The sequence below is a fragment of the Caenorhabditis briggsae genome (genome assembly GCF_000004555.2).
Source record: "Caenorhabditis briggsae complete genome, chrV, whole genome shotgun sequence".
Taxonomy (NCBI): Eukaryota; Metazoa; Nematoda; class Chromadorea; order Rhabditida; family Rhabditidae; genus Caenorhabditis; species Caenorhabditis briggsae.
In genome coordinates, this window is record NC_013488.2 from 820,084 (window position 1) to 833,136 (window position 13,053).

At 36.9% G+C, this 13,053-nt stretch overlaps 3 protein-coding genes across 3 annotated transcripts; 1 reads left to right on the forward strand and 2 right to left on the reverse strand.

Moving 5' to 3' along the window:
- Positions 1–212: 212 nt before the first annotated feature.
- Positions 213–1,190, forward strand: CBG11302 (the record flags this gene model as incomplete). The annotated part of the gene is made up of 5 exons (XM_045236547.1): positions 213–353; positions 396–647; positions 699–821; positions 871–984; positions 1,029–1,190. 5 exons carry the CDS (start codon positions 213–215, stop codon positions 1,188–1,190), a joined length of 792 nt encoding a protein of 263 aa, XP_045094569.1.
- A 42-nt stretch (positions 1,191–1,232) lies between these two features.
- Positions 1,233–2,548, reverse strand: Cbr-str-135 (the record flags this gene model as incomplete). The annotated part of the gene is made up of 6 exons (XM_002635038.2): positions 1,233–1,309; positions 1,358–1,535; positions 1,809–1,871; positions 1,987–2,263; positions 2,305–2,389; positions 2,434–2,548. The coding sequence occupies 6 exons, from the start codon at positions 2,546–2,548 to the stop codon at positions 1,233–1,235; spliced, it is 795 nt and encodes a 264-aa protein (XP_002635084.2).
- A 2,258-nt stretch (positions 2,549–4,806) lies between these two features.
- On the reverse strand, positions 4,807–7,448 carry CBG11300 (the record flags this gene model as incomplete). Its single annotated transcript, XM_002635037.1, has 7 exons — positions 4,807–5,054; positions 5,102–5,206; positions 5,769–5,985; positions 6,037–6,738; positions 6,786–6,918; positions 6,966–7,110; positions 7,397–7,448. 7 exons carry the CDS (start codon positions 7,446–7,448, stop codon positions 4,807–4,809), a joined length of 1,602 nt encoding a protein of 533 aa, XP_002635083.1.
- Positions 7,449–13,053: the final 5,605 nt, after the last annotated feature.

A 13,053-nucleotide genomic window follows, 5' to 3' on the forward strand; every position in this document is an offset into this window, starting at 1 on the left:
TAGAAGGGCCCCTGGCTTTTAAATTATTTTCTGATAAGCTAGATAGATAAGCTAGCTTAAATTTGACAGAGTGGTGCCCTTCTATTACAGGTTCGATTCCAACCCTTCCCAGCTCATTTTCCAGCTCTTCATGCAACGGAAAATCTCATTTCTATCCTAAAATTTCCGACACCTTCCGAACAACTGGGCAAGATTTTGACTTGTCATATGGAATGGGAACACTGTTCCAAGATAGAGTTTTCGGGTACATGGCACAGGACCTGGTGACGTTTGGAGCCTATGAAGGAGCACAGTTGAAGATTGCAAATAGTATTTTTGGATTGGCGTTGAGTGTTACAAGTAGATTCAGTAATGTAAGTTGAGTTCTTTTATTTTTTTAAGTTGAAGTCTTCCAGGACACCAACATTGACGGAGTCCTTGGCCTTGCTCCAGCTATGAACTACGACCGAATCTACCTATCTCCTCTTCTGAATGCCATCCAACAGGGTCTTCTAGATTACGATCTTTTTACAGTATATCTGGAAGATCATGGATCACAGAAAAACGTTCCAGGTGGCAGGTTCATATTTGGTGGAATTGATACGGACAATTGCGGGGCGGTTATTGACTGGCTCCCATTTGTATCGTCTGTTAATTATGGGTTTATGGTAGTTATAAGTAAAAGATTATCTCTGTTGGATATGACTTTTCAAATTCAGATTGACGGAGTGTCTATTGGAAACTATTCTTTGAATCGTACAATGCAAGTTATGACCGACACTGGAACTCTGTTTATTGCTGCCCCATTTTACGTACTGAATGGGATTGTGGCTACTTTGGGAGCACGGGGTAGTATTCGTTTCCCATCCAATATGAACAATGATGTTCCAGTACGACAACACCACTAAAAGCTATTATGTCCCATGTGATGGGGAAAAAGAGAACTTGAATTCTGTGATTGGAGGTAAATCTTACTCTGTGGAACCGAGGAATTATATTCTTGAAGTGAGATTTCAGATTTACTATTCAAGTAAACAAAAACTTTTCAGACCGACCAAGCCAACACCTGTCTTCTGGCTATCAGTGGCCTCAGTGGTTACGGTATGGGACCCACGTGGATTCTGGGAACCCCGTTTATGAGGCAATACTGTCACATTCATGATATTGGAAACCAGAAAATGGGTCTGGCGAAAAGTCGTCAGAAGTTCTGAATCAGAGCAAATTTTTATAAAATTTCATTTTTGTACGAAATATTAATGTTGTGCAGAATATCTTGATGTTGAACTGGGGAAAATGTGAATGTTCGATGTTGTAGGACAGTGCATAGTTCCTGGAATACAATTTTTTGTAATTTTAACTTTCCTAGTTTCAAATTTACCTATCACAGCTTTTCTGAAACTTGCGACACATGTTATTGCTATTATTGGTTCCAGTAAAGGATAGACTGCCAAACTGCTGCTAGTCAGATTTCCGAGGTACGGTATATCCTTGCCAAACAGGGGTAGGGCTACAAATAGAGCAACCGGAGTGTACATAGTAATCATTGGAATGACAGTCTGAAATTTTTACATTCCGTATAAATTTTTATAAATACTGTAAAATTGAAGTACCCCCTCACTTGCAACTTTGGCAAATTTATCTCGGTTTCTATGAGAGATATCAAAAATGTGAAAATGTGTCAACTGATAAAATATTGGTGATATCTTGATAAACATATTATCAGTTTACATATTTTTGATATGTCAAATAGAAATTGGGGTAATTGAGCTCAAATTTGAGAGTGTGCGTGCGTTTCTATTACAGGTTTGACAGTAAATAAAAGTCAATACCTGAATGCATAACATTCGGAACAGTTGCTTATTGACATCTAGCGTCTTCGAACTGAAATGATGCTTGGAATTTCTCATTTTCGCGTAAATTCGAGATGCACAAAATATTATAGTGAAGAAGCAGCACATCTGGAAATTCCTCAATTCTACTTGCAAGTTCGGAAGTCATTCAGCTTACCAACGTAGTGCAACAACTGAATGAAGCTAGGACTTCCCATGGTTTCCAATGCATTTCCCCATTTGGATCGCGAGACCAATACATGGGTCCGACAAATGGAGTCACAGTAGAATCCACGTGGAAACAGGACATCAGCTCTTCCTGGAGATACATTTGCTTCTCGAAAGTTCTCGGCATCCCGTGGAAAAAACCAATGTGCCAAACTAGGAATACAAAAACGGCTGGGATAAAAATCAACCAGAGTTTCAGTCCTTGAAGGTGCGCAAGGAGATGTGTTCTAGAAATTGTTTCATTTATTTCATTTTTCTGAAAAAAAACCCTTGCCTGCATAATGCTAAATACCGGTAAATGAATTGACAAGCTAGAAGAGAGGCCACAAATCCGGAGAGCACACAGTGCAGACCTGAATGCTTAGAAGGAAGTTAAGATTCAGGGTTCTAGACTTACAGGTCAAAAATTGTCCGAGTGGATTTGACAAGCTCAAAATACTGCTATCCATGAAAACTACAAACATTGATCCCTTGATATGAGCGACCTGGAAAAAACTAATCTGAAAATCCATTTCCAACCGTGCAATTCTGTCCAAAAACCGACTTCCCAGCTCATCTAGAAATCGAGATACGGTCATTTGAAGTTCCTAATGTTAGAAACGCAGCGTGTCTCGTCGTATGCGTCTCTAGTCTCTCCTATCCTTAAAACGACTCTATCTCGGTTCCTAGAAATGCTAGAAAGGTGATTTTTGAACAGAATTGTAGGAAATTTTGAAATCCAAGATTTTTCTGTTTAAGGAGGCTAGGGGACTTTGTGGTGAACAAAATCGAGCCGACCCGAAAAAAAACTCACCGGTTGCACTAAAATTTCCACCCATGAATATAGCATAGAGCACAATGTAAAAACCAGCATTGCATGTCTATAATTCCCCAGAACATTTTCAGATCTTGTTAAGATTAGGAACACCAGAATTGAATTTAGGAATTGTGAACCGACGAATCCAACATAGTGGATCAGGTGGAGATAACGAACCAGCTCACTTGTACACACCATATTTAGGTAAAGTGATAAATTGACAAGGAACAGATACTACAAATATTGTACCAGAAATCGGATGAGCCTGAAATGCAGTTTTAGTATTTCCTCTAATAGAAGCCCACCCGAACCGTCATTTTTGAGCTCAACTATCTTGATTTCTTTGAAAGACACCAAAAATCTGTAAATTGATAAAATCTTCATCATGATATCACTAATATTTTATCAGTTGACACATTTTTTATACCTTTCACAGGAATCGAGATAATTGAGCTCAAAGTTAAGTGGGCTTCTATTAAAAGAAATGCGGTTTTAAGTGCGCTGAAAAAAAGAATTGAGACATTATATAGGTACAGCTAGTCACGAAAATAAACTAACAAGAAAGGAAAAACAAAAAAAAGAGAATAAAGTTTGCGAAGGTGTTATCGAATTCACGAAGGTGTTTAGATCAAATTAGAAACGATTAGGTCAACGTTTTCAAATCCTGCAAAATTATACTAGACAAAAATACACGAGATTTGTCACTTCTCCGCCCAAATCGTTGTAGTACAAGTGTTTGAAAATATTATAGATGAAGTTGTTATTGAGTGACCCACACGTCAGAATCTAGGCAAAATTTGGGGTAGGAATCAGATCAAATTGGATTATCTGCAGAGAGTTACTTTTGAATTTATATATTCCAAGAAAGAAGAAAATTCAGACAGACCATCGATTAAAAAAGATATTGAAAAAAGTGTGATTCGGTGGTCGAAAATAATGGAAAAAGAGGAAAATTGAAAATCAAGAAAATCAGTCATCTCGCACGCTAGCCAACCAAATTCACAAATATTCAAAGACCGGAAAGTTCAGTTTTTGAATCGAACCCAATTAGGTTTTTTGAAAAATCATACTACGATTTTGATAATAAGAGGAAGTACTCCATATTAGCCGGAGATCTAGTCTGTAACGGAAGATCAAAAGATTTCTTAATGCTCATTGGACTGGAACGGGAGATCAGGAAACTCCAATTTTCCGTGCAGAAAGTAGTTCCTCTTAGAAATCATTACTGGTGAAAAGGAAGTTCCATAAGATCGAAAAGTTTTATTTTGGGAGACAGCACAGGGGTCCAAAAGGCTTGGTCAGAAATCGCGCCCCAGATAACTGGAGGCAAGACACTAGAAAAAGGTTTTCGAGATATTTTGTCTAGTGAACCCCCATAAGGAGTTTACTCATGTGTAAATTTCCTACAATTATATCTAAGAATCATCTTTGTAGCACTTCTAGAAACCGAGATAGAACCGCTTCAGTTTAGGAGGCGACGAGACGCAGGCGGCGAGACCCACTGCGTCTCTAACCTTGGGAACTTCAAATGGTCGTATCTTGATTTCTAGATAAGGTAGGAAATCGGTTGAAATTATGAGGAACAATGCAGGGTACAGCTCCGCTACCGGTTGAGCTACGCAGGCACAGAACCAGCTGCCAACCTGACCTACATAAGCTCAGCGCGTTTTTGTTTCCCAAATTGTTCCCCAAATTTTTTGTTGTCTCTTTTTTAATAATACAAAAATATATAAAATCATTTTTATTAAAACGCAGTTATAAAACAAACATCACAAAAATAGTTATTTGATTTTTTCTGACCATATTAAAGCTTCAAAAAAGACCCGAGCGTCTGAAACATGAATAAAAAGAGAAGTGAGACATGAGGATCTAAAATCACAACTGACAATCAAACGCAATTCAAAAAAAATTTGCAGTTAGAATAAATATACGAAATTTGGATAAGGAGGAAAAAGGATAAGAAATGATAAAAAGTTAAAAATCCTCAAGACTTTTCTCGGATTCCGGAGCCACCAACGCATTCGGTCGAGATGATTTGTGTCGTTTTGAATAGTCCCATTCTTGAACTTCCGCAGAGGCAAAGATCACAAAAATGATGGCTCCGAACGCTGTGGCAAAGGTGTAAGCCAAGAGGATAATAGGCCAATTTGTAACTTTTGTTCCGTTGGTTTCAGTTTGGAAGATTGACATCATCAGTGGAGAAATGGATCGGCCAAGGAATCCTAGAAATTTGAGCCTATTTTTTATCCAAAAAAATTCAAGAACTTACCAATAACAGTTCCAAAACCAGTCAACGTTCCAATATGTGACGGAGCAATTGAAAGAAGCGCTGTGTAGAAACCGGAAATGGAGAGACTGAAGAACACGGAAATACCTGAAAATATTTGACGTTATTTTGCTCTTGAGCAGTGTGTCTGTTCGGAAAACATTTTTTGGAAATTTTTCTCGAATAGTGGCCAAACTTTCTCAAAATGATTTTTGTAGGCCACCGTAGGTTATTAAGCATGGTGACCTAAATTTTGCAATATGGGTTTCCTAGGTCGCCATGTAAACATCGACCTGATGTGTTTTCTATGCCAATTTAACGTGGTGGCCTAAGTTTTGCAGAGTTGGTTTTCTAGGCCCCCCACCATTTGTTGACCTGGAGTTGTTCTCATATGTATTTTTATGGGGTGGCCTAGAAAACTCAGTTCGCAGAAGTTAGGACACCGCTTCAAAAAGACCTAGAAAACACACCAAGGTCATGTTAGGTCATTTTACCGTGGTGGCCTAAAAAACTAAACTTGCAAAAATTAGGCCACCACTTTGAAATCCCTTAGAAAAACCACCAGGGTCATGTTAGGTCGATTTTAGGCCATTTTATCTCGGTGACCTAGAAAGCTCAATATGCAAATATTAGGCCAACGTTAAAACTATGAACTATCTTCTGAACTTACAAGATAGCAACACAAGAGCCGTAGTTTGCTGGTTACAATTTACAAATGTCAACAAAAAGCAAGAAACGGAAATGCCCATCATCGAAGTGAATTGAGACAGTTTGCAAGTGGCGGTTGGAGACATGATCTTCTTTTTTCGCAACATATCCATCACATATCCCCAAATCAGTTTGGCAATAAGGTTGGATAGATGAGGGATGGCAGAGTAGAAACCGTTCTGAAATTATTTTTTTATTAGGTCATGCAATTTTGAATTCAAAACACTTACCGATTTTACATCCAACTTGAGCACATCTTTGAAATAAACCGGCATATAAATGAAGATCAATGCAATCATCATATTTCCAACTACACTATTGCACATCAGAGCCCAGAAAACTCTAGATGTAAGCATTCCTTTCCATGGGACCTCCAACTTTTTGGACACAGAATTGTGCTTTGGTGGAATCTGATTGGCTAGATAATCCAACTCTCTTTCGTGAATCCATTTAGTATTATGTGGAGAGTTTCTAACTGTCAGATGCCAAAGAATCAACCAGGAGATTCCAAAAAGGCTAGCACTGTAGAAAATAGAGCTCCATCCGAATACAGGGCTGGCGCATAACTCTGCGATGAGAATGTTTCCGAATATTCCAGAAAGTTGATTTCCAGCAGTGAAAATCGCAGCTGCCAGACTTTTCTCATTGACTGGGATCCATTTGGTGACGACTGAATTCAGAGAAGGGATCAGAAGAGTCTCACTGACTCCCATGAGGAATCGACTGACAATTGCTCCTGGTGCTTGGAAGGTTGTAGCCAGGAATGGCATCAGGATTGCAGCAGCTGTTAGAATGAAAATGGCAGCTGAGAGATTGTGTCGAGCTGAGAATCTGTCGACGAGGAATCCAGCAGGGTAGGAAAATAGGAATCCACCAAAGAACGTCGCGGAGACAACTGCACTTTGCCATTCGGTATCCCAGACGAGGTCGCCCTGAAATTTAACTATCTAGTTGTTAAAATTCTCCTAATTTCACTCACTCCATAATCCACTGGTTTTTTATCAAACTCTGCGCAATTTTGCTCTTCAAAATCGCTAATCAACTTTGGAGTCGTTGAAGAAAGGAGCTCCAATGGAATTGCCGGTGTCGTCGTTGAGTTTTCCAATGTTTTGCTAAAAAATGTTTTTTAAAGTTCTAGATTCATACACTTATCACTCACTTTTGGTTCAGCAAAGCGATTGCTGTGGAGTTGCACATGCATGATAGTGTGAATCCAATTGGCCCGGATATTTGAGCCATACAGAAGTAGGCGTACATAAGCATAAGAACTACATGTAGGCGTCGGGATCGAAGATGGAGGAATGCTGAAAAGATGAAGTAGGACCATCTAACTTTCAAGTTTAGGCCAATTTTTCTTGGTTCTTATGAAAGATTTGAAAAATCAGAACTATTTTGTCAGTTTACACAACTTTGATATCTAGCACATGAACCGAGATAAATTAGCTCAAATTTGACAGTATTGAGGTCCTTCTGTCACAGGTTTTACGGTAACAATGATTATGGGAACTTTCAAGGATCCACTTAATCCAATGTAATTTTCTTTTTTCAGACACTATCAGAATTTTCAATTGTTTTCCCAAAAAAACTTACGATGACTCTGTTTCCCCGTTCCAAACTCATCCTCCGCAAACTTCTCGATCATCTGATCCTGCGAAAATCTTTTTGAGAAAAATCACGTCGGAGCAATAGGAAGAAAAAGATACTTGAGTAGAACGGAGCTTAAAAAACGATCAGTATGGAAAAAAAGACACGAAAGTGGAACAGAAAAGTTCTTGTCAAATTCAAAATTAGATTAATAGGGACTGTGTAGCTAGAAAAATTACCGCAAACACTCTAATAGAAAATTACCTTCCGATTTTTTTTGAGCTCACATATCTCGGTTACTGTAACAGATATCAAAAAGTAGTCAATTGGCAGAATCTTTGTGATATTATGATGAAGATTTTGTCAGTTGACCACTTTCTGATATCTTTAAAAAAAACCGAGATAAATTGGCTCAAATTTCAAGGGTAGGGTGGCCTTCTATTGGAGTGTTTCGGGGAATAGGTTCATAATTTCCCAGACAAAGTTTGTAGCTTTTTGTAGTTTGGCCACCCTACCCTTGCAATCTATTAAGCTTTGTCTGGGAAATTATGAACCATTTTAAGCAATTTTTTTAAAGCTACAAAACTACAAAATCTACAAAACTACAAAAAGCTACAACACTACAAAATTAGAAATTTGATTTTTAAAAAAATTTAATAAATTTTAATAAGATGAACAGACCAATGACATTTTCAAAGTTTTTTGACAGTATAACGACAGCAACTAGTTTCCAGCTGGCTTATGAAATTTCCAGGCATACTTCAATCAACCAAAAACCTTCAGAAATCAAATCAATAAGAAAAGCAGATCTCATAGAAACATCAACAAGTTGTGTGTCACCTGTCTAGCTAGTTCCAGAAGTTCTAACATCAGTTAGGAGCATGGACAAAAAACGCGTATAATGGAGTGTCGCCTACTGGCGATAAAAAATTAACTATTCGAAAATTTCGTCAAGAATTGATAAGAGGGAAGTGGTGGTGGAGCACTTGGAGCACTACAATCTGGCGCGTTTTCACTAAATGAAACGGAAAGTCAGTGAAAAAAAAAACAACGATTTACGAAATCTTTCGAAAGTGGGAATGATGACAAAAATCTAGAGATGATGACAAAACGTTGGTTGTACCACCAAGAGCACGAAATTTTGAGCACAGTTTTTGAGCTCAATCAATTTTCATTCATTATTACGGGTATAGGGATACATACAAAATACAAACAAAGCACATATTCGTTTGCTTTGTGATCGAAATTTAATAGAAATTTGGGGAGAAATGATGATGGGGAGGAAGGTATGATGTGTAAACGAACGGACGGGGAGAGATAGAGAGAGCAGTGAAACAAGCAATGAGCGCGTTTTTTGGTGCACTTGATCTTTGGGATTTTAGAGAAGGATATGGGATAGAAGGGTCAAAAAGAGCAAAGAAGAGGAAATTAAAAAGAGTGAAAAAATACAATTAAAAATTTCAGATTGAATTGGTTTATGGAGAGAGATATGAGTTGGTTTTGTTCCATGTGGAATACTTGGAAAATAGCTGAAAAACTAAAAAAAACAGAAGTTCACGGGAAAAAGATTTTTTGCAAAAAGTGTTAAATAGATTGGTAAATCTCGGTACCGTACAACCTCTATTAAAAGGTTCCTCTAATTTTTAACTTGGAAAAAATCTATCTCGGTTCCTGTGAAAAATACTTAAAAGTAGCTAACAGATGAATTGTTCGCATTCTTGATATCTTGCAGAGGAATTGAGATGATTGAGCTCAAACTTGACATTGCGGGGGTCCATTCTAGGTTGTTGTAAAGTTTTAGGTCATGACAATGTACAGCAGTGATAGGAGGAATGAAAATAGTGTGCCAAAACTTTTCAATTGCTCTGAAAAGCTCAGATTTTACTAACCATACATATTTGCAGAATTCGATTCTGATAAGATACCGTATTTACTCTAATAGAAACTCTTCCAAACCGTCAACTTCGAGCTCAATTATCTCGATTGCTATAAGAGATATCAAAATTTTGTCAACTAATAAATTTTTATCATAATATCACCAATACTTTTTCAATTGACACCTTTTTGATATCTTTTACAGAAATCGAGTTAATTGAGCTGAAAGTTGACGGTTTGAGTAGGCTGTCGTTAGAAGGATTACGGTATGCTTTTGTAATCAAAAAAGTGCCAAAAATTAGTACTGAAATGAAAGTTGTGCCACTTAAAAACTGCCTATCCCACTTAGTTGGACTTGTCAAAAAAAAAGGTTTCAATTACAAAATTAAAGCTTTAACCTCGCTTAAAATACTCATAAATTTTCAGACAAATCGAACATTTCTAAGCTACATATTCAGGACTTCCAATTTGATTACCGTAAAACCTCTAATAGAACGACACCCGGATCGTCCACTTTGAGCCTATATATCTCATTTTCTGTGAAAGATATCAAAAAGTGGCTAACTAGTAAAATGTTGCTGATATCCTGATAAACATTTTACTAGTTAACCACTTTTTGATATCTTTCAAAAGAAGTGAGATATATAGGCTCAAAGTGGACGATCCGGGTGTCGTTCTATTAGAGGTTTTACGGTATATTCCACTGACAAAATCAAAAAGTGATGCATTTTTGTGTCTGAAATTTCTGCAAGATCTTATTTTCAAAATTCAAACTACGTTAACATTCATTTTTCCTAAATAGAAAAATTTGATAGCTACAAACTGAAATATCTAATTTCACACATCAAAATCACACTTCTGGGCCCTCCCACGAACATAAAGTGCTCTGCTTTTTTCCAATTTCTCATGTAGACATCATATGTTACCATATAAGCCGTGCGGTTTAAAAATGAGCCGATTATTGCGGTTTTGAGCTTTTTTTTCAAAATTTGATGATACATTAACTTCTAAAAAATTTCGACGACAGAAGATCGAAATATGAACCCATTTGTAGTATATTTGAGAACCTAGACTCATTTTACTACACTCCAAGTTTCGAAAAGAAATACGAACACAAGACAATTCTAAACTCCTCCAGCGCCCACTTTTTCCTATTTTTAGATGTTCCTATCTCCTGTCTCGAGGTCCCTGTTTTCACTAATGCAATATGGGATTCAGATGACGTGGCAAGCAAAATGACGTTGTTTGTTACGGAAGTGGGCAGACGATGCAAACTTCTAGAAGAAAAAGAGTTTTCTTGCAGTGAATTGAATCAAGAAACTAAAGTCTAAAGCTACAATGATTTTTAAGAGTTTGATCCATTCAAACTGATAAAAGTTAAGCTTTTCAGACTATTAAATCGTATCATTCAAAAAATATATATCGAAAAAGGAAACGAGCTACAAAAATCGCTAAGTAGTGAGCTAGAAAAGAGAGATTAACGCGTTTTGTTGATTTTTCTTCTTTGCCAAGTACACTTTTTTCGGGCGCATGTGTCAGCAACTTTTTCTTAATTCGCTTCGGTTTTTGAAGAAAATTTTGTTGATAAACGTTGATAAGATTATGGTTTTTGTCACGATCACAAGCAGGGATTAGTTTGGGCTACAGATGGAAGATGATAAAGCGAATTTTTTGGGAAAAAAAAGGCAAATATAGGAAACGGAGGTGGAAAGTTTAAGAGTAAATTATATTTTCAAAAATATAATTTACTTAGAAAAAGGAGAATTGCACAATTTAGGTTAATTTTTAGAAAATCGATTTTTCAGAATTTCGCAAATTCACGTAAAATCTGTAATAGAAGGGCCCTTGCATTATCAAGTTTGAGCTCATTTATCTCGGCTCCTATAGGATATCAAAAATGTGTCAACAAATAAAATGTTAAAATAAATATTATGATAAACAGTTTATCAGTTGACAACTTTTTTATATCCATAGCAGGAACCAAGATAAATTTGCTCCAATTTAGTACTTAGTATGCCCTTCTATTACAGGTTTTACGGTAAATCATCCAAAAATTGTGATAAAAAAATTTTTCTAGTAGATGGTTGAAACTGTTTTAAAGGTGGGGGGACATGAAGAAAATAACTTTCTCGAAATTCCGTTTACTTACGCCCCTCGAGGAGTTGAACTTGTGGAGGCGAGGATTGCGGGTGCGGCGCCGCTACCGGCTGAGCTACGCGGGCAAAGGAAAAGCAGCTTCCCGATTGCATACATAAAGGCGAGGACGACAGCTGTACGCAGAGTGACATTAAGCGTTGTACACCGTTACGGTAGAATGCATACTCTGGCCCCAAAAATCCCTCGTAAAATCTCCTGTCCCCCCACCCTTAAGCATGTGTATTTTTATTTCTAAAAAAAGGTAGATTTCATGAGTTTTGAATCATGTTTCAGTTTAGAACTTCCTGCGGACTGCCCGATTTTAAAAAAATCAAAAGCATTTTTTTTGGAAAATCAATTTTTTTAATTATTAAAAATAAAATATACAAAATTTGTAGTTTTTCAGCAAGTCGTAGGTTGACGCTGTTTGAATCATACCGTAAACCCTGTAATAGAAGAGCCCCTACACTTTCAAACTTGAGCTCAATTATCTCGGTTCCTTTGAAAAATATCTTATAAATTTCAACTGATAAATTATTTATCATAATACCAGCAATATTTCATCAGTTGTCACCTTTTTAATATATATAACCGGAACCGAGATAAATTGGATCAAAAAGTTTATCAATTGAATTAAAAATGAAAACTTCAAAATTGCGAATGAAATTTGAAAAGAAACACACATATTTTCAAAAGTATAATATATTTTGAAAAGCTATAGAAAACTCATATTTCATGAGAAAGCAAATTTTTTCTTCAACTTTTCAATATCAAAAGAAAGAATTGATAAACTATCAACTACAAAAAATTCCGGCAGAAAAAAGTGCGAACCTGAAAAAATTGTGGTTAGACTTTTTCCTCCTCGTTCTTTTTTTTGAATTTCGAAATGTTTCACTAGAGAAGGGGATTTGGAAAACGAGAAGGAAGTGATGTGCTCCTTTTCTCTCCCAGAGCAAAGCTGCTCTCCCAGAGCAAAGCTGCTCCGAGTGCTCGTGCACTCAGAAAATGAAAAAAGAACGTGATGGCTACTCTGGTGACACTGACTAGTAGTCGCCCTGCTCCAGAGAGCAAAGTATGAACACAACGTTTTGGTGTTTGAGAGACTAAATGGGGGTGAGCTAAGAATTTTTAATTGCATGAGAGGAGCAACGAATCCTTTTTATTTTTAAAGGGGTTTCTTTCAAAAATGGAATTGAGAGAAAATTTGTAGTATTCGAAATAGGGAATCAAAGAAAAAATATTGGTCTCTTTTTTAGAAATTTGTGATTAAATGCGAGGGAGGAAAGCATGCACGTAAACGGGCGAATTGCCTTTTTCATGATTGATTGAATAGTGACACGGCTCCAAAAGTGAGAAATGCGAGAAAATAGTACAGAATAAAGACCAAAAAAAATGAGAAGGTTCTAAGTAATTGACGAATACTTTTTGAAATTGGTCCGAAGTTGAATAAGGGTGAGCGGACCACTTTGAGCCCATATATATCTTTGCCTTGTTAGACAGATACCAAAATAATGCCAACTGATAAGGTCCTTATTATAATATCATAATCATTTTGTCAGTTGACCAATTTTTGATATCTTCTTAAGGAACCGAGATATATGGGCTCCAACTTGAAAGTGTGGGGGTACTTCTATTACAGGGTTTACGGTATG